At 44.7% G+C, this 21,075-nt stretch overlaps 1 protein-coding gene across 9 annotated transcripts in view; it reads right to left on the bottom strand.

The window, feature by feature from the left end:
• The window catches only part of LOC139530662 (myelin transcription factor 1-like protein), a 140,007-nt gene that overhangs the window by 53,967 nt on the left and 64,965 nt on the right, over nucleotides 1-21,075 (bottom strand). For all 9 annotated transcript variants that reach the window (XR_011666095.1, XR_011666096.1, XM_071327250.1 and 6 more), the window contains exon 6: nucleotides 1,841-2,283. Coding sequence is in view for 7 of the 9 variants with exons in the window: in XM_071327250.1 (XP_071183351.1) it covers nucleotides 1,841-2,283 (443 nt within the window). In the remaining 2 variants the exon portion in view is untranslated. The remainder of the gene's footprint in view (nucleotides 1-1,840; nucleotides 2,284-21,075) is intronic.

Here is a 21,075-nt window from a genome sequence, read left to right on the forward strand (position 1 = left end):
AGACAACTCCACCCTTGAAAATCTCACTTTCGCATGTGGAATTGTAGATTCACATGTGGGGTTGAAATAATGTTATTCTCCTCACATGTGAAAAGATGATGCTAACATGTTGCAGTAGCAATGTTTTCACCGGTGGAATAAGGGTGACCACATCTAAAAAAAACAAATGCGGGACAAGTGAATGATTTTGCTGGACATTCGCGGAACAGTGGACGGAATACATGTCTTTGGGGCAGGTAAATAGATCCCATTCAAATGGTAACTTAGTTAAGCTGTATGAAGGTCAATGCCTGTTAAAGGGGCAATTATTTGTTGCTATATCCATTCTTGCACTTATAAATGAATGAAATGTACTCATTGATTCTTGTAGAATATAACGTATAAATGCCTCATGAGCTTAGTACAACTGTTGTACACCATCATAACCCAAAATATACGTTTGTTTTACTCCAATCTTTGTAAAGAAAGTAAACGTAAACAAATACGGTCATGGTTGAAAATACAATTTTGATATCATGGATGGTTAGTCCTTACATCCATAGTGCAGTGTGGATTTGAGTGTTTGCATTTCTCTAGTCACATCCCTCAGCTTTTACCAAAACTGTGGCGGGGAGTCCACTTTGTTAATGTTTCAAAGAAGGATTGCCGCTTTAGACACATTTAATAGACTAATGTGTTATTATATGATGCAATCCTCTAGTGAATGAATCCTCACCCGAAAGTTTTCATAGCAAAACGAAATAATGCGAGAGCAAAATAGTTGTAAATCGAGGCAACAAAAATAAAATTGTCATTTTTTAATGATAACATGATGAAATAAAACGCCTCCTTCTTTTCTGGAATTTTCCCTCTTTGGTTATGGTACCCTGGCCTTTGATTTTGCTGCCTTTCTTCCATTTACAAGTTTTGGCACATTCATTCTAGCAACATCGCACCCTGCATCCTACTGCTGGATTGCCTCTGAAGCTAAGCAGGGTCAGTCCCTGGATGGGGAGACCAGATGTAGCTGGAAGTGGTAAAAAATGGCAAAAACAAATATGAAAAATGTACATGTGAAACGTAGCACGTGTCCCGAAAACACTGTCTGCCTCGTGAAAATTACATCAACAAAAAAACACATTCACGTGTGATAGTTTAGTTTCTTTCATTGCATCATTTTGAGTCCTGATCCTCTATTTCAGGGCGTTTATCTCTGGAATTAGGTGTTTTGGAGACAGGGTGTTCCCATCCAGCCCCTGTGGAGCCATTGACAAACTGCCATTTTCACAGGGTCTGTGTGTGAGAGACAGCGCCAGCACAGCTTTTAGCCTGTGACTGAGATAGCCCTGAAGGTAATGGCAAATGGCCCAAACAAACCTCAAATGACAGAACTGAGCTGCTCCTGAAGAAAATTGGCTTCGCTGCCAAACCATCTCTCTATTCCAGGTAACCAGGTTTGATCTAGCACTACAAATTCTGTTTCAGGTAGTTACAGTCATCACATAAGTTGGAGGAAAAGCAAACGCTCAAACAAACAAATAAATAAACCAGTCAAACGGATGAAACAAACAAAGATCAAAGGAATGTGAACAGAATAATATATTCTAAGTTCTGGGACAGGCTTGGGATTTAGTTTGTATTTTCTTATGTAGAATTGTATCACATTTCAATTCCCAGTATGCAGACAAAAGTATCATTGCATGCCTTTATTGCCTTACTATACTGCATATACAGTATACTGTATATTTAAGACTAACCATTCGGCAACGTAGACCATAGCAACTCAGACATTTACATTACTTTGAAAAAAAACATTCTAATATGTCTTGGTGTATCAAAGGGTTAAATAAAGACGTCTCACCTTGGCCTTGACTCTGCTCCTCATAATCCTCCTCATACTCCTCTTCCTCTTCTTCCTCCTCTGGTACTCCGCCCTCCTCTTCCTCTTGTTCCACCTCTACCTCCTCCGCCTCTCCCTCCCCTCTCTCCACATCTTCTTCTTCCTGCTCCATCTGTTCCTCATTGTCCTCCAAGTATCCCTCCTCTTCCTCCTCCTCTACCTCCTCTTCCTCATCTCCCCCATCCTCTACTCCCTCCTCCACCTCCTCCTCTCTATCATCCATCTCCACTGTTCCGTCTGTCTCGTAGCTCTCCTCCCTAGTGGAGTTGTCCATGTGGGTTATGAGGGGTCTACTCTTGGGGTCTGTCTCCAGCGGTTCCAGTAAGGGTTCCAGCACCTCCAGGGCTTCCAGAGGCTGTCTGTCCAGTGTTTTCCTCTTCTTGGCCAGGGGGCAGCCGTACACACTGCAGGGAACAGATAAGACAGGAGCCATTAGCGCTTAGCCACCAGACCCAAAACTCCATATCACCTGGCTTAGTGGCTGGCTAGTGGCTAACACAATACACTAGCTCTAGTGTTGACTATGTCACTGGTCCAGCACACTGCCCAGCTGGCTATTTACAGATTAAAACACTTTTGGAGAGTATATTACAAAACACAAGAAAACACAACTGCAGCACAATGCCGCAAGGTGTTGAATGTTGTGACGCTTTCTTGCTGCAGAACAGATCTAAGATAAACCCATTGCTCTGCTGAAGGGCTTTGTTTTTGGCACCAGAGTGAAAGTGAAATCAACGTTTTATGAACAGAGCACTAATCGTGGCCATAATCATTCACTATTGTGTAATTACATTCTAATTGCTCTCCTTTGCTTGGTTTACAATTACAAGAGGAGGAATTTCTTGAGATAAAGAGAACAATGTGGTCTCCGGCAATTCATATGATTCATATGATCTGTGGACTACATTTTATATAATATATTACGTAACGTTAAGATACATTATTAATGGAATAGTGTTGTACAATATGATATTAATTATAGGACATATAGTTCATACCGGTACCCCCTGTCTATATCCTCGTTATTGTTATTTATTGTGTTACTTATATTTATTATTATAGTAATTGTTTTCATTTTGCAAATATTTTGTTACTTACTATTTTGTTAAAAGTCTGCATTTTTGGTTAAGGCTTGTAAGCATTTCACAGTAAGGAATACACCTGTATTTGGCGCATGTGACAAAATTAGATTTGATACTTCTTACCCAGGCGTACAATAGCATACAAATTGGATGATGTAACTTATCATATGTTTTGGTGGACATATGCTACGTCTTTCTCTGAGACCAGGTTGCTTGTGTGCCATAACAACAAAGGATAATTATGGGGAAGATAGGTAAATTGGATTAAGTTAAGAATAAGGGTTGGGGGAAGTCCACTGGGCAAAAACTGGTTGAATATAATTTTCTTCCACATTATTTCAACCCAAAAAATGTATGTGATGACGTGGGAAACTAATTGGGAAGAAACGTAAGGGCATTTAGTATTTTAACCATACAGATTTTTTAAATATCAGCGTGGTACTATTTTCAAAAGTATGTTGTAAAATTTCACAACTCAGAGTAACAAAATTCAAAACAGATCATCAAAAAGGCAGTTTTTTTCTAAACGTTAAGAACATTTTCAATTGACACACAAAATCACACAGTAACTTTTTTCACCGAACCTAATCAGTGTTTCATCTAGAAATACCTTTCATATAAAGTAATTGCCTTTCACATTCCAACGCTCACAATACTTTTCATATCATTCTTTTCTCATTAGTTTAAATACATTTGACCATCACTTAATCCAACTGCGCTTAACGGTTAATCACTTAACCATTTGGTAAACCTATAGATTTTAAACTGGTTTGTCTACTATAAATGGATTTTGAGAACTACAGGAATAAAACATATGTTTGTAAAGTATAAACATCTAAATTACATGTATGATACATGATAACCGTAATGACAACATAATGACTACTCGTTATTGCTAATTGGTTTCACATAGTGGTAACCACTATTGGTCACCATATAAAAGGGTGTGTGTGAACACTTGCAATTTCTTTCAACATGGAGCAGGATAGACAGCAAGGGAGAGGAAGAAATCAAAGAGCTCGCGGACAAGGAGCCCGTCAGAGGTCAATTTGTGGGCATGGGCCCCGTCAAAGAAGTGGACATCAGAGAGAGAGAGGCAGACGGCAGGGAACTGTTGTGTCTAATGAAGTCCGGGTCATCGTCGTTGACCATGTGGTAAACAGAGGCCTGACCATGTGGTAAACAGAGGCCTGACCATGTGGTAAACAGAGGCCTGACCATGTGGTGAACAGAGGCCTGACCATGTGGTGAACAGAGGCCTGACCATGTGGTGAACAGAGGCCTGACCATGTGGTAAACAGAGGCCTGACCATGTGGTAAGCATTGGCCTGACCATGTGGTGAACAGAGGCCTGACCATGGCAGAAGCTGCCAGATTAGTTCACCCCAATCTGAAGATCAACTGTCAATACGATCATGAGAACATTTCGCCACGTATGGCTGTCCAAAATAAAACAGGCCATTGAAGAGAACAATGACACCTTTGGCAATGTGGCATCCATCAGCCTACCAACAATCGCCAGCCTTTTGAAGAAGCACCAGGTAACTTTGAAACACATTTACCTGGTGCCTTTTGAGAGAAACAACGACCGGGTGAAACGACTGCGGGCCGAGTATGTTCAGGTACAGCAGTATATACTGTATTACTGTTACTATTAATGCACATGCTACTTCACAATACCATATTGTAACTATACTGTAGAAATAACTCCCCAAAATATTTTTTTGAAGGGTGATGGTGCTTGATGCTGCTGTGAACCATCACAAGAATCTCTTTGTTGATGAAGCGAGCTCCAACCTGGCCAAAACTCTGGGCGGAAACTCATTGGCTAACTGGAGGATGTCCAAGTGCCTGTACAACGTGCGGGAAACATCTCCATGTGCGCAGCCATCTCTGAAGATGGTATGGTGTGGTAGGATATAGGCCCTTACTTGGATCCTACAATGCTGCACACCTCATTGTGTTCCTCATTGACATCGAGCAGGCCTTTCAAGGTGAAGAAGTTGACCTATGTCATTGTGTGGGACAATGTCAGGTTCCACCTAGCAGAGGTGGTTCGGGCATGGTTTCGGGCCCGTCCCCGATTCGTGACCCTATACCTGCCCCCATACTCTCCTTTCCTCAACCCTATTGAGGATTTTTTTTTTCAGTGTGGAAGGTGTACGATCGACATCCCAATGAGCTTGCCACCTTCCTGGCCATGGATGAGGCATGCGACGACATCAATGCAAACCAATGTCAAGCTTGGATTCGCCATGCCTAAACGTTTTTTCTGAAGACATTCACTGTGATGTGGATGAGAATTTATGGCCAAATGCTCAAGACAGGCTTGATGCAAACTAATGTGTGCTACACTTTTTTTTAAATGTTCATTTGTTTCATTTAATGTCTTACATTTGACTACAAACAGTACACCTATGTTGCAATTATGTCAACAACAACAAAAATAATTGCATGAATAATTGTAGAGGATGTCTTCATTGACCACACCTTTGATTACACATTGGAAAGATGTTATGGAAATGATAGATTTTCGGTAAATCGTGTTGGATAATGTAAGTGTATTACCTAAAGTGAAAACTGTCATTTACAGTACTGTAGCATATTACTTTCAGCACTTCTAAGGGAGATTTGAAATATGTACAGTATATTACATTGTTTACTATTGGATTAACTGGTAGTCAAAATTACTACATTGAAAATATATCAATTATGTTTTGGTGATTAAACCAATGTTCTCATTACGTTTCACAATAAACTTCTATTTTGAATCAATGGTTGTGTGGTGAGAGATGTTTACAATCCAAATGAATGCACAATGACACATTTTGAATGAAAGACTGGCTGCGTAAGAAGTGTGACCAGTTTGGCATTTTGTACTAAGTTGTTGTGAAAACGTACCACATACTGGTGAAAACAGTAACTCCAATGACATGGTGAAATGTTTTCACGTTGAATTAACGCTAGTTGACAACTCAACCAAATGTAAATCAAAACTAGACGTTGAGCTGACCTCTGTGCCCAGTTCTACAGCTGTCTCCGGCGTGACTTTAACATGCAACCTTTGGATTGCTAGATGGTCACGGACTACACCAACCAATACTCCCCGACCAACCTCCCTACTTTCATTTCTGTCTAAAGTAACAACACCATTAGTAGGTATCATACGTCTTGGAAGACATCAGAAATACGTAAAGTATGTTTCGTATGGTTCTGAGGCCAGTCTGATTTAAAAACAAAGAGATTAAAACAAATAATCACATTCCTGGGTTATAAATTGTTTATTGAGCTGACATTGTCTGACTCTGCTGTATCAACTGCAGCTGTGTACGTTGTTGTAGGATCGTCATTGGGAAAACAGAATAATCAGAGAGATAATTAATTGAATCTTGCCGAGGCACCTGGGTTTAACTGTATTCTCCTGGTCCCCTTGGCAGCAGGGGACACATTTTAATCTGATAATCTGATAATCTGTGTATTCGCCCAGACTATTGATCACAGGAGCCTAATCCGTTTCCCTCATCAAACCATGGGGAGTCTGGGGGCGATACAGGTCTCTGTGTGTGTGTTTATGTGTGCGTGTGTATATGCATGAGTGTTAACACGTGGCACCCAACCCCTCTTTCAAAAAATTCCAACACAGACAGGGTCCCAATGATACCAGTGAGACAATGGGGTTGAGGTGCCAAGCAGATCAGTGCTCTATGCTGGTAGGTAACAGAGTCGGTGTGAAAGCCAAAACAATTGGTTTCTACTTCTAATAATGAAAGAAGCTTTTGTTAAATTCAATTTTCCTCCAAGAGTTGCTGATACTCCTCTCTACTAAAGTTAGCTCCCCATGTCATGCACATTAGCGAAGTAGCGGCAGCGATCCTTTCCCTTTGCATAGCTAACAGAGTCCGACAGGTTTCAGGCATGCTTAGTCAGAGGCAACTGAGCAGTGAAATGTCCCTGATTCCCCTTCACAAAAGCCTGTGGGTTTTCTCCCTCCTCACTCAGCCCAAAATAGGTTCTAATGTGAACAAATAGAGAGCATTAAATTGAAGGTGCCGTGTAGTAAATTGATATCAGCAGTTATTATGGCCGGTGGAGGCGTTCTGTCTTGGGCATCTCAGAGCGGATGTGGCACCCCTCTGAAGCCTCCACCACTTGAGGTCAGGGAGGTGCTGTTAATACATAAGCATCATTTCTTAAATTGGTGGAGAACTGGGTATTTTGGCTGACTGCAGCCTGTTCACTGTGGACCTCTTAGCACTGTTCACTTGTCTTAGAATTGTGAGGGCGCACCGACTTGCTGATCTACCTCCCTCCCTCCCTCCACACACACATGTTTCCCATACACATGTTTTATCCCCACAGCCCAAAAGGAGCGGGTGTCCATCACTCAGTCAGCGTCGGGCCCAACTGGCAGACAGCCTCAATCTCAGCGGGCCCAGGGATTACTTAATAGCCTGACCCCTGCACCCACACACAGGGCCTCATTTCATTAATCTAAGCTCACACGAAAACTCATTCCCTGCCTGACAGCCCTGTAGTCTCCTGCAGGCCCGGCGCCTCTCTCCAGGGTGGGGGTTGAGGTGTGGAGGGGGGCAGAGTGGGGGTTACTGAGTACTCTGATCAATAGTGCTTGTGACCAAACATCTCAAAAGCACATTAAAATGCCACTCATCCTGGCCCAGTCCAGAGCCCCTCCAAATAAATCAAGGGCGTATCCCAGCAGGATACGTACTGCCAAGCAGCCAGCCTGGCGGGGGGGATAGGTGAGTGGGAGGGAGGGAGGCAGGGAGGCAGAGGGAGCTGTTGAAGTTCATCCCTCCCTCCGCTCATCTTCCATTGCTCACCACACTGTCTGTCCAGCTGGGTTTTAGCGATGAGGCAGTCCTTGCAATGCAGTACCCTGATAGAGGTGCTGTGTGTCTGTGCTTAATGTGCTACAGCTCACTCCATGACAGGCCTTCATGTGTTTTCACCTGAATCACTTTTCAATACGCAATCTCTGCGGTACTGCTAATTGTATTGAAACACTCAGCAAATGGATTGAGGTTAAAATCACTAGATCTTGTTTTTATCAGAAAAATTTGTAGATATAGTTTTTACCTGGCCCATAAAAGGGGTCAATTAAACCACAAGTGTTTCCATTGTTACGTAATGTTCTGTTCTACTACTACTGCAAATATGTCTCAGTTGGTCCTGAAATCCTCTCCTACTGAAAGAGTTCATTTTATTATTCACCAACAACTTTATGAATGATCTCCAAATGCCTCTTTATCCCAGTAATTAATGTGTTGACAACTAAATTAACTAGGATTTGACTTGTAGCCTACTCCTACTCCTGAGTTGTGAGGTTGTTATGACTGTGAGAGGTGTGTTTGCCCCGACATAGGGAAGCCAATCACTAACGCACAAGAAGAACAGGAGCCCTCTCTTACACACACACACACACACACACACACACACACACACACACACACACACACACACACACACACACACACACACACACACACACACACACACACACACACACACACACACACACACACACACACACACACACACACACACACACACACACACACACACACACACACACACACACACACACACACACACACGTTCCTCAGCTCTCTCACAGCATGACGTTGGCCACATCTCTACTGTCTCAGACCTGCTACTGCAGCCCTCTAACTGTGTCCTGCAATTATCGTTCCACAGGTGATTACGTGCCATTTAAATAAATATATACTGTTGGAATTGTGTCAGGAGAGGAGGACAGAAAGTTATTTATTTCTGTCTTTTTTTCTCCAGGCAGCAGAGTAGAAGTGTGTTTGGTATGAGAGGCAGCTATCAAAGGAAAACATCCCCTTGTGTAAGAAGAAAGCCACTTATTTTCCCCTTGTATTTTGAGGGAGCATCCTCAAATCCACATGAGACTGGATGAAATGCATTTAACTAAAGTGGAACAAGTGGCCAGTCAAATAACGTTAGAAAAACACTCTGTCGATGTTGAAGAGAGACAAATTGGAATGTTAAATCTGGTAAGAGAGCTCAGAGTCATGAATAAGCGTCCCTAATGCGTGTGTGTGTGTTTGAGTGTGTGTGTGCGTGTCTGTGTGTGTGCATGTGTGCACTTCAAATCAACTCAAATCAAATTGTATTGGTCACATACACATATTTAGCAGATGTTATTGCTGGTGTAGCGAAATGCTTGTTTTCCTAGCTCCAACAGTGCAGTATCATCGAACACTGCAGTAGTATCTAAAACATTTCACAACAATACACACAACTCTTAAAGTAAAATAATGAAATGAAGAAATATATAAATATTAGATCGAGCAATGTCGGAGTAGAATATAATACAGTATATACATATGAGATGAGTAAAGCAGTATGTAAACATTATTTAAACATTATTAAAGTGACTAGTGTTCCATTATTAAAGTGGCCAGTGATTCCAAGTCTATGTATATAGGGCAGCAGCCTCTAAGGTGCAGGGTTGAGTAACCGGGTGGAAGCCGGCTAGTGATGGCGATTTAACAGTCTGATGGCCTTGAGATAGAAGCTATTTATCAGTCTCTCGGTCCCAGCTTTGATGCACCTGTACTGACCTCGCCTTCTGGATGATAGCGGGGTGAACAGGCAGTGGCTCGTGAGGTTGATGTCCTTGATGATATTTTTGGCCTTCCTGTGACTTCGGGTGCTGTAGGTGTCCTGGAGGGCAGGTAGTTTGCGCCCTGTGATGCATTGGGCAGACCGCACCACCCTCTGGAGTGCCCTGCGGTTGCGTGCGGTGCAGTTGCCATACCAGGCGGTGATACAGCCCGACAGGGTGCTCTCAATTGTGCATCTATAAAAGTTGTGAGGGTTTTAGGGGCCAAGCCGAATTTCCTCAGTCTCCTGAGGTTGAAGAGGCGCTGTTGTGCTTACTGTCTGTGTGGGTGGATCGTTTCAGATGTGTACGCCGAGGAACACTTTCTCCACTGTGGTCCCATCGATGTGGATGGGGCGTGCTCCCTCTGCTGTTTCCTGAAGTCCACGATCACCTCCTTTGTTTAGTTGACATTGAGTGAGACGTTATTTTCCTGGCACCACTCTGCCAGGGCCCTCACCTCCTCCCTGTAGGCTGTCTCATCATTGTTGGTAATCAGGCCTACTACTGTTGTGCCGTCTGCAAACTTGATGATTGAGTTCGAGGAGTGCGTGGCCACGCAGTCATGGGTGAACAGGGAGTACAGGAGGGGGCTGAGCACGCACCCTTATGGGGCCCCAGTGTTGAGGATCATTGAAGTGGAGGTGTTGTTTCCTACTTTCAACACCTGAGGGCGGCCCGTCAGGAAGTCCAGGACCCAGTTGCACAGGGCAGGGTTCAGACCCAAGGCCCAGAGCTTAATGATGAGCTTGGAGGGTACTATGTTGAATGCTGAACTATAGTCAATGAACAGCATTCTTACATAGGTATTCTTCTTGTACAAATGGGATAGGGCAGTGTGCAGTGTGATGGCGATTGCATCGTCTGTGGATCTATTGGGGGCAGTAAGCAAATTGAAGTGAGTCTAGTGTGTCAGGTAAGGTGGAGGTGATATGATCCTTAACCAGCCTCTCAAAGCACTTCATGATGACAGAAGTGAGTGCTATGGGGTGATAGTCATTTAGTTCAGTTACTTTTGCTTTCTTGGGTATAGAAAATGGTGGACACCTTGAAGCAAGTGGGGACAGCAGACTGGGATACCGAGAGATTGAATATGTCTGTAACACTCCAGCCAGCTGGTCTACGCATGCTCTGAGGACGCAGCTAAGGATTCCGTCTGGGCGGGCAGCCTTGCGAGGGTTAACACGCTTAAATGTCTTACTCACGTCGGCCACGGAGAAGGAGACCCCAAATCCTTGGTAGGGGGCCGCGTCGGTGGCACTGTGTTATCCTCAAAGCAGGCGAAGAAGGTGTTTAGCTTGTACTTGAGCAAGACATTGGTGTCTGGTTTGCCCTTTGTTGTCCGTGATTGTCTGTAGTCCCTGCCACATATGCCTCATGTCTGAGCCGTTGAATTGCGAATCCACTTTGTCTCTGTACTGACGTTTTGCCTTTTTGATTGCCTTACGGAGGGAAGAACTGCACTGTTTGTATTCGACCATATTCCCAGTCACCTTGCCATGGTTAAATGCGGTGGTTCGCGCTTTCAGTTTTGCGCAAATGCTGCCATCTATCTACAGTTTCTGTTTTGAGTAGGTTTTAATAGTCACAGTGGGTACAACATCTCCTATACAATTCCTAATGAACTCAGTCACCATTATTCTCAGAGGCTACCTGGAACATATCCCAGTTCGCGTGATCATAACAATCTTGAAGCATAGATTCCGATTGGTCAGAGCGTTGAATAGACCTTAGCACGGGTACTTCCTGTTTGAGTTTCTGCTTATAGGAAGGGAGGAGCAAAATGGAGTCGTGATCAGATTCCATGCGTGCGTGTTTGTACGCGCGTCTGTGTGTGCGTAATCCCAGGTGGGTGACAGTGAGTGTGTGAAGGAATGTGACAGTGTTACACAGCAGCTTTATTAGCAGTCATATTAAAGCCTGTTCACAGCAGGGGCCGAGATTTTGCCACTCATTAGCATCATGTGATATTTGTCTCCCTGACACTGGGATGAGACTGCTGCTGCACTCACATAGCTTTAACTCTCTCTCTCTCTCTCTCTCTCTCTCTCTCTCTCTCTCTCAAACCTCTCTCTCTCATACCTCTCCCTCTTCGTCTTTCAACCATCCCCCGTCTGCTTTCTACCTCTCTCTCTCTCTCTCTCTGTCTCTCCCCTTCTTGGAGGAGTGTCGTGCACCTCTCGCTGTGCCCCTATCTAACAGGATCTATAGGCACGCGTGGCAGAGCGCCGTCTCCATGGTGATATCCTCCAGAAATACAACAGGGATTTACCATCCTCGCACACAGACGTGAAGTTAGTCAGAGAGAAATAGAGAGCGAGATGGGGGATGGAATGAGGGAGAGAGATGGGAAGAGAGAGAGAGAAACAGCAAGAGGGACAACGAGTGTGAGGGAGAGGGACAACGAGTGTGTGTGTGAGAGAGAGAGAGAGAGAGAGAGAGAGAGAGAGAGAGAGAGAGAGAGAGAGAGAGAGAGAGAGAGAGAGAGAGAGAGAGAGAGAGAGAGAGAGAGAGAGAGAGAGAGAGGAACAACGTGTATGAGAGAGAAGAGAGAGAGACCCGACAGTCTTCTCCCCTCCAAAGAAAAGAACAAAAGCTGTGTGGTTCAGGCTAACTGTTCTCTTGCTTCTTAACATGGCACTTTCACTAGTAAAACCTTCCCAGTAAGTTAGAGCTCATACAATGTGATATCTGAATAATACAACACACACACTATTGTATCATTTGTAAACACTGCCATTACAGAGGTGGTATTGTAAAACATCAATAACACCAAGTCCCTAGTGTCTTCCACTGCAGCGTTATGGGCTGTAACAGGAGACAGCCGGTGCAGTGGAGTGAAGAGAAAGCCAGAGGAATCAAACCCCTGCAGATACCCGGCTCCCATCATCAAGTCAGCCTGACAGGCAGCCCCAGTGCCTTCCTCTGCCTCAGCCCCTTACCTAGCCTCTTCTTCAGCACCAGTCATTGCCTCTTGTCCTTCAACCTACCCTTGCCTTTACCCCTGCCCTTACCCCTGCCCATTGCCCCAGACCCAGCCTCAGCCCTGCCATCAAAACCTGACAGAATGACACTGAGAGGCAGTAGCCTGTCTACCAGCAGCCCTATGGGTGCTCCCCACTCAGCCTCAGCTCCTTATCCTCTACCCCAGGAGCCCAACCAGTAGCCTCATAGCCTCTCCTAGGGCCCCTCTAAGCCATATGACCCCCATCAGACACAGACATGTCTGTCTGTCGGTCTCAGGCCCAGTGATCATGGCCTCACTGAGAGGATAGAGAAATAGGGCTCCAGGAGGAGAGTGGGTCTAACACATTCACATCCCTGGGACTGACCAGAGGCTATAGCTGCCCATCACCATCACTGAATCCATTAGTTCATCTACAGACCGCCACAGGGTTATACACACCAGTAAAACAGACTGTATGGAGGGAGTGGTCAGCATAGGAAATTACTTTGGTAGATGCATCTCTGTTGATATAAATAAGATAATTTGCATGATTTCGAGTCTAATTTCTATACGAGGTGGACTAATCAGGCTTGTGGTTCTACTCATGTACTGTATTGCACCCATTTGTCATTCCACAGCTAAATTCACTCCTGAATCACCCAGGTAAGGATCCTCTCCACTCACATAATTACTTCAATCAATCACTTCAACATGTGGAGAGACACAGAGAGAAGCTGCAGAGCCCTGCGGCCATCTTGGAGAAGGTTTACCCTCCCCCTCTACTCTATCCATCTGTATTAACTACACTGGGTTTGTTACATTAATGGAGTTCATACTGCAATCATATCATGTCAAAAATGTTTTTGAAAGTTAGTTTGAGATAGGGTTCAGACATGCACAGAGATGGCCATACCTATTCACCAGAGCCTCCCCATTTAGGATTAGCAGCACAAATAAACACGAGTGAACTGAACAAGCCCTAAAATATCACTGGCCCACCATGATAGTACAGGAACTGTGCCATACTCACCATCTGAAATAACTAGTGTACAGTTCTCTACCTAAGATCCAGCTTTACTTCCACCCACCCAGCCTTTAGTGTCTGCTGCCATTAGTGCCTGGCTGCTGTGACTGTTCTGTTGGCTTGTTTACTGGGCCTGGTACATTTCCCCAGCAGAGACAGGGGAGGGCTCTTGACATTGATGTAATTTAGTTGGCAGCCGTGCGGAGGGATGGCAGGCTAGGGGGCTGGGGGCAAGGGAGATAGTTGGGGGGTGTGGGTGTGTAGGAGGTCAGGATGTGCCCGGCCCGGAGAGGAGATTGAGGGCCCTAAGCCTCTGACTGGCATGCGCCCCCTCGCTCCTCGTCACAGGTCCCCCTGGCATGCTGCTCGGCGCTGGGCTCGCTACACATGATCTTTCATTCCCTTTGATGTGTTTCCAGCGGGAGGGGGGAGGGAGGGAGGGGAACAGGCAGGCTGAGGCAGGAAGCGTAAACACCACCTGTTTACCACACGCTAGCTAACGCTAGGCTAGAGCAGCGCTGGGTACTGGAGCTAGCCTGACTGACTGTCATAATAACACACCACTAAACAAAGAGGAGGAAAACACAAAGGGAAAAAATAAACAAATGGCAGAGGAAGAAAGGGAAGAAGGGGTATAGATGAGAGTGGCAGAATATATTAGAGGGGCGAGGTTTTGAAATGTGTTTGAAGGTGTCTTATGTTGTTGTTTAATATATATAAAAAAGACTTGCTTATTACGAACAACATGCTGAAGGAAAAACGGTGCTGTCGTTGACTGAAAACCAAGGGAGGCTGACTCCACCGTTGACTATTCAATAATGGCAGTGGTTACACGAAACAAAGACAAAACAAGTGAATGAAATATACTAACTTAGATGATCACCATAAACATATGGAACCCTAAAATAGTGCCCACAGAGCCAGTCTACAGAGCATACTGGCCACTCCTACATGTATGCTGATTCTTCACCTCTATTCATTCTGCCTCACACTCACCCGCTCCCTCTCTTACTGGAAAATAAAGCTGCCAATTAAATATGGAAATGTCCATTTCAGCGCCAGATACCTCACAGCGGGGGGTTGATTGTATGGAGGGTAATTTTTCAAAGGGAGGTGGCATTATGATTAACGTGACCTTATCTGTATTTGCACAAGGAGGCAGTGGGGTGGCTGCGCTGGAGGGGGCAGTGGGGTGGCTGCGCTGGAGGGGGCAGTGGGGTGGCTGCGCTGGAGGGGGCAGTGGGGTGGCTGCGCTGGAGGGGGCAGTGGGGTGGCTGCGCTGGAGGAGGCAGTGGGGTGGCTGCGCTGGAGGGGGCAGTGGGGTGGCTGCGCTGGAGGGGGCAGTGGGGTGGCTGCGCTGGAGGGGGCAGTGGGGTGGCTGCGCTGGAGGGGGCAGTGGGGTGGCTGCGCTGGAGGGGGCAGTGGGGTGGCTGCGCTGGAGGGGGCGGAGTGGTTGAGGGCTGCTTGTTCACTACACCCTGTTCTCATCCCTTTCTAAGGTCTTTCGCCCTCTCTCTCTCTCTCTCTCTCTCTCTCTCTCTCTCCATATCCTATTTCTGTACCGTTCCCTCTAACTCTTTCTCAATCGCTCTCTTTTCCTAACAACACACTTCTCCCTCTCCTTCCCTCTCCCTCCCTCTCCCGCCCCCTCTCTCTTCCCCTCTGCCAGGCTGCTAGGTGAAGTGTTCTTGTGTCGCCCCACCACTACCTGGCTCCATTCCAATGCTTTTAGTGAGTGCTATCTGCCAAGGCATGAATAATACAGCCCCAAGGCTGGCGGAAGGCTGGCGGAATCCAAATGAGCTATACATCAGGAAGAAAGCACTCGACTTTAGCTCCAGAACACGCTCCCACCAAGACAGGCAATTACTCAGCCCCAGCTGCAGCCATGGCAATCACTACCACAACCCTTGAACCCCTGTACCACCCCTGTACCCCTGTACCCCGCCACCCACCATCCCAACACCCCAAAACAAGCACCCTTCCCCTCCTCCCCCTCACCATTGCATCAAGACCAAAAAGAAGACAAACACACAGATATATATATATATATATACATATATTATATATTCATAACAAATGATAAAGAGAGAAATTATGCCGATATTGGAAAATATGCATGAATATTATTGTTTTGCTCTCAGCTCTTTGAGATACACTGAGGCAAAACAAAACCTTGTCTGTGGGTGGCTGTGGCAATGAGAGCACCACAGAGACAGTTTATGGAGGATGGGAGGGTAAAATATTGCATAGAGACCCCAGCCAGATGTCCTTTCCTTAGGTCAGACCTACGACACACCACCACCACCACCACTGAGCTACCCTACGGACCACATTAGTGAACCAGTTGAACCACTTAATCATTGCTGATCTATAGATAGACAATGTCCATAAAACACCAGCCCTTAACACTGTGACAGTCACCACCCACCGTAACGGCGCACACATATACGGGCACTGCGTATATCAGGTATATATGACACCTATATGGTGCATATCTTATCAGCTAGCATTGAGGCATGAGTAAGTAAGCGTGTTAACCTATCCATCATCGGCTAATAATTTGTTAGCGTGGGATGTAATTACCGTGCGCTAGGCAACGGCACATCTCCCAGGTAGGGATCGTCACATAGGCCTGGAGGGATTGAACAGTGTTTTAGTATGCAATGCATATCCTGTTAGCCTGCTCTCCTGCCTTCCAAACATGGAGGACGAGTAGGTAGGGTGTGAGATAATGAGGTACCGTTAGTGAGTATCTACAGTGTCTTATTAACTAATAATAACAGCAGTCCTTTGTTTGTTACCTCTGCTGCCATCAATTATTCACACTTCACAGATTTACTCATCATTCATTTATGAAGCATCTTGTGCAGCCCAGAAACTAAATGCCACCCAAAACCAAAACATCACTGTCAGAAAGAGAGAGTTATGTGTGTGTGTGTGTGTGTGTGTGTGTGTGTGTGTGTGTGTGTGTGTGTGTGTGTGTGTGTGTGTGTGTGTGTGTGTGTGTGTGTGTGTGTGTGTGTGTGTGTGTGTGTGTGTGTGTGTGTGTGTGTGTGTGTGTGTGTGTGTCACAGTGAGTATTGGTATCTCAGAGGAAACCATGTGGCCTATTTCTCTTTTACATTTGGATGCATGCATAGGAGGGTTTCTCATGAAGTAAAACCACTGGAAAATGGTGGAGTGTCACAAACAAACCACTTTGACTCAGTAGCGGTTTTGAGCTGCCTGGTAGCTCCCTTCACCATGGCTCTACCGCCATTACAGTTCTACCTCCATTCCACTTCCTGATTGTGTTAGTGTATAGCCTGTGAGGTGTCAGAGTGTGGCTCCCGAGGCTAGTCGCACGGCCGTTACTCTGTCCTTCCACACACTAATTGGACTTTATAGCTTCTCCTTCCTTCACCCCTTCTTAGAGGGGCTGACAAACAGCCTGGACTGAACCGAGAGCATTTATCTGCCTTAATGACGCCACAGGGACCTGAAACAGGTTTACCGACCATCCCTCCATACCCCTCTTCTATCTGTGTGACGGAGGAGGTATGAGAGGCAGCTAGTTAGAGGATGTTCAGTTACATGTTATACTAGTGCCCTGCTCCACCATTTAGACACAATGGTGGGACACAGAAGGATATCGTCTGTACCATCTGTATTTCAGGCTTATGTTCTCTCTGGTGAAATGATTTGCTTTGAGTGGCTGCTCAGGGAGGATTCCTGCTCTGGACTATGAAGAAACCGATGTTAATGGATGTGTGTGTGTGTGTGTGTGTGTGTGTGTGTGTGTGTGTGTGTGTGTGTGTGTGTGTGTGTGTGTGTGTGTGTGTGTGTGTGTGTGTGTGTGTGTGTGTGTGTGTGTGTGTGTGTGTGTGTGTGTGTGTGTGTGTGTGTGTGTGTGTGTGTGTGTGTGTGTGTTTTAAGAATCTACCTCTGTGTGTGTGTGTACAGTATACTTGGTAAAGACACACAGATCCACCCTCTCACATGAAGGGTGTGAGCTGTGGATTTCCTCCCTCTCTAGGGATCTCACAGGAGGGGTGTGAGCTGTGGATTTCCTCTCTCTCTAGGGATCTCACAGGAGGGGTGTGAGCTGTGGATTTCCTCCCTCTCTAGGGATCTCACAGGAGGGGTGTGAGCTGTGGATTTCCTCTCTCTCTAGGGATCTCACAGGAGGGGTGTGAGCTGTGGATTTCCTCTCTCTCTAGGGATCTCACAGGAGGGGTGTGAGCTGTGGATTTCCTCCCTCTCTAGGGATCTCACAGGAGGGGTGTGAGCTGTGGATTTCCTCCCTCTCTAGGGATCTCACAGGAGGGGTGTGAGCTGTGGATTTCCTCCCTCTCTAGGGATCTCACAGGAGGGGTGTGAGGCCTCTCAAAGTCCTCTGGTCCTCTGGGGCTCTTCAGACCGCACCGCCTGTTATTGGAGGTTCTCTGAATCAGAGAGGCAGACAGGCACTCGATGTGTGAGTGTGTGTGTGTGTGTGTGCGCGTGTATGTGTGTGGAAATGTGTGTGTTTACAGTTTTTTACAATCACTTTAGCACAAATTTCGGAACCCTGATGTCATTTTTCAAAACTCTAGACACAAAACTCACAACCAATGATCAAAATGCACATTTTTCAAAACTCTTTTTCCAATTGCTTGGATACAATACACATAAAGCTAAGATCATTTGTTCATTGAACTAAAATCACCTGTTCAAAACACAACTTAACATCAAAGTATTACCATTTCAAAATGCAATTCACACATTACATCTGAGATGACTGTCTATTCATTTCATTACAATGATCTAACTATCAATTGATACAACTGCTCAAAATGATAAGTAACTGTTGCATTACTCTTATTAATGCATAGTTTTATGGAAACTGAGGAAAAATATTCCATGTTTAGATCATGAAAGTTTCAGGATAACGATAACGAGATCCATTGACACCAATTACCGTGGAACAATTGGACTACATTATCTATGGATGTAATATTTCATCATCATTTTTTATCAGACACTGTTTCTATGGTCCATGTACCACTTTAATGAAACATGTATCACATATTTTGTACTACAATATTTAATGATTGAACGAACAACTACACAGTGAAACTATCGGTATTTTGTGTGTGGGTGATCTAAATGATTGTGCCTATGGTATTTCATAATAAATGAGTTATTTGAACCAATGATTCTGCATGTGCAAGGTTTCTTTAAAGATATGAATGCACAATGCAATGTTTTGAACATTGGACAGCCTGTGTTACAAGTGATGACCGTTTTGAGTTTTGTGTCTAGAGTTTTGAAAAATGACCACACGGTTCTGAAATGAGTGCCAAAGGGATTGTGAAAAACGGTATTACTAGCTGTGTGCAGAGGTGATTACATGGACTGTATGTGCATACATTTTCTAAATGTGTATTAGTGAATGATTGTGAATGACTGATAAACACTATGTGAGAATTATGAAATGCTAATAGTGACTGATTAGGACTGTGTATCTAATGGTTTCATGCTGGGTCTCATCACCCCGTGAAATGTGTGTGTGTGTGTGTGTGTGTGTGTGTGTGTGTGTGTGTGTGTGTGTGTGTGTGTGTGTGTGTGTGTGTGTGTGTGTGTGTGTGTGTGTGTGTGTGTGTGTGTGTGTGTGTGTGTGTGTGTGTGTGTGTGTGTGTGTGTGTGTGTGTGTGTGTGCGTGTGTACGTGTGTTACTCAGTATGTGTGTCAACAAGCTCTTAGAGTCTCACCGCAGAATTAGACGTTCATCCACATGTCAAATTTGCTCCAAACATCAAATTACTAAGTGTTTTTGACACCCTGGGTTATATGCCATTCATCAGACACTTTTCTTCAAAGCGACCTACAGTCATGCGTGCATACATTTTACGTATGGGTGGTCCCCTAATCGAACCCACTATCATGGCTTTACAAATGCCATGCTCTACCAACTGAGCTTAGGATAGGGTTTGGGATAATGTTAAAACATTAAGGCTAGGTATTCAATCAAAATGGTTAAATTAAGGGTTAAGGTTTGGGATAGGATCAAAAAAAAATAAAAAAAAATGTGTTTCCACCACTGGGATTGAACAGGATACCTTCTGATCCGGAGTCATTGGATTAAGGGTTAAGGTTTGGAATAAGGGTTAAAACATAAAGGTCAGGCATTCATTCCGAATGGTTAAGTTATGGGTGAAGGTTTGGGATAGGATTAAAACAAAAAAATTAACAATGAGTTTCCACCACTGGGAATACACCTTATCCAGAGTCATGGGATTACTGGATTATTCCCATCCACAACGCCCTAGCAAAACCCAAGCCTACTTGATGGTAATAGCCCTCACAATTGCCCCTATCCATGTCCCCACTATCCAGGACATGAATAGATGTCCAATTTCGGAGTCACTCTTGAGCGATCTGCCTGGTGTGTTACTCATTCCTCTCATCTTCTATGTGCTCTGTGGACCCACACGGTTCAACCTCTGCCTCTCATCTCACATCCATTCTTCATTCATCAGCCCTCCCTCCCTCGCTCTCTCTGGGCCAGAGGTCCTTCCTAAGGTGTAATTTAGCTGCCACTGCTCTGTAACTCTAGTCGTGGTCCAGAGGGGCTTGTTCACCCCCGACACCACAGACACTATCTGTCAATCAACCTTCCAGACAGTAAGTGGGTTCAAAGTGAGAGTCATTATTAAGTATGGCCTGAGTGGGCGGGATCTACTGCCCTGCCTTGACCCCTTGGCATGTTCACACCATAAAAAAACCCTGCTTCGTTTTTTTTCTCACACATAATTAACGTGTGATGAATTTTCACAAAACTTCAGAGGAAAACAGAGAGAGGGAAAATAAACAGTACATATTTTCTAGAAAATAGAAGAAAAAAGAAAATACCATTTTGATTGGATTTCTTATGGGCAAAGGAACTTCCATCAAATCCCTGGATGCCAGGTTAACAGCATCAGCTATTAATGCTTCGTCTAATAGAACATTGTCTAGTGATTTTTAGTCACACCAGGCGTTAGAGAAGCCTGCTGTAGTCCCTCTGTCTTAATAACACCAACCAGCCAATTATCTATCAGCGTTGAGACTTGATGAAAGTTGACTAATCTAAAACGGCTGGCCAAACTATCCTGCCATGGGCCTGTTATTGCCATCCAATATTCCTACCCCATTAACCTCCACCTACAGATAAATCCGTTGGAATGATATTATTACACTTGGTCAGCTCCATAAATGAACCCCTGGCCCTGGACTTATATAACATAGAGATCCATTGAAGCCCAGTCATTTCATACACATAGACTATATTTAAGGAATCTGATCTACAACACATATTTAGAAACAAGTTACAATGCAATGCTAATAGGATCAAACACAAGTTTGTATTTCCAGAAGGTGTAGTTTTTTAATTAAAACAAAAATCTGATTCTACTGCTTGCATCAGTTACCTGATGTGGAATAGAGTTCCATGTAGTCATGGCTCTATGTAGTACTGTGCACCTCCCATCG

The sequence above is a fragment of the Salvelinus alpinus genome, chromosome 9 (genome assembly GCF_045679555.1).
Source record: "Salvelinus alpinus chromosome 9, SLU_Salpinus.1, whole genome shotgun sequence".
In the NCBI taxonomy this organism is placed as follows: Eukaryota; Metazoa; Chordata; class Actinopteri; order Salmoniformes; family Salmonidae; genus Salvelinus; species Salvelinus alpinus.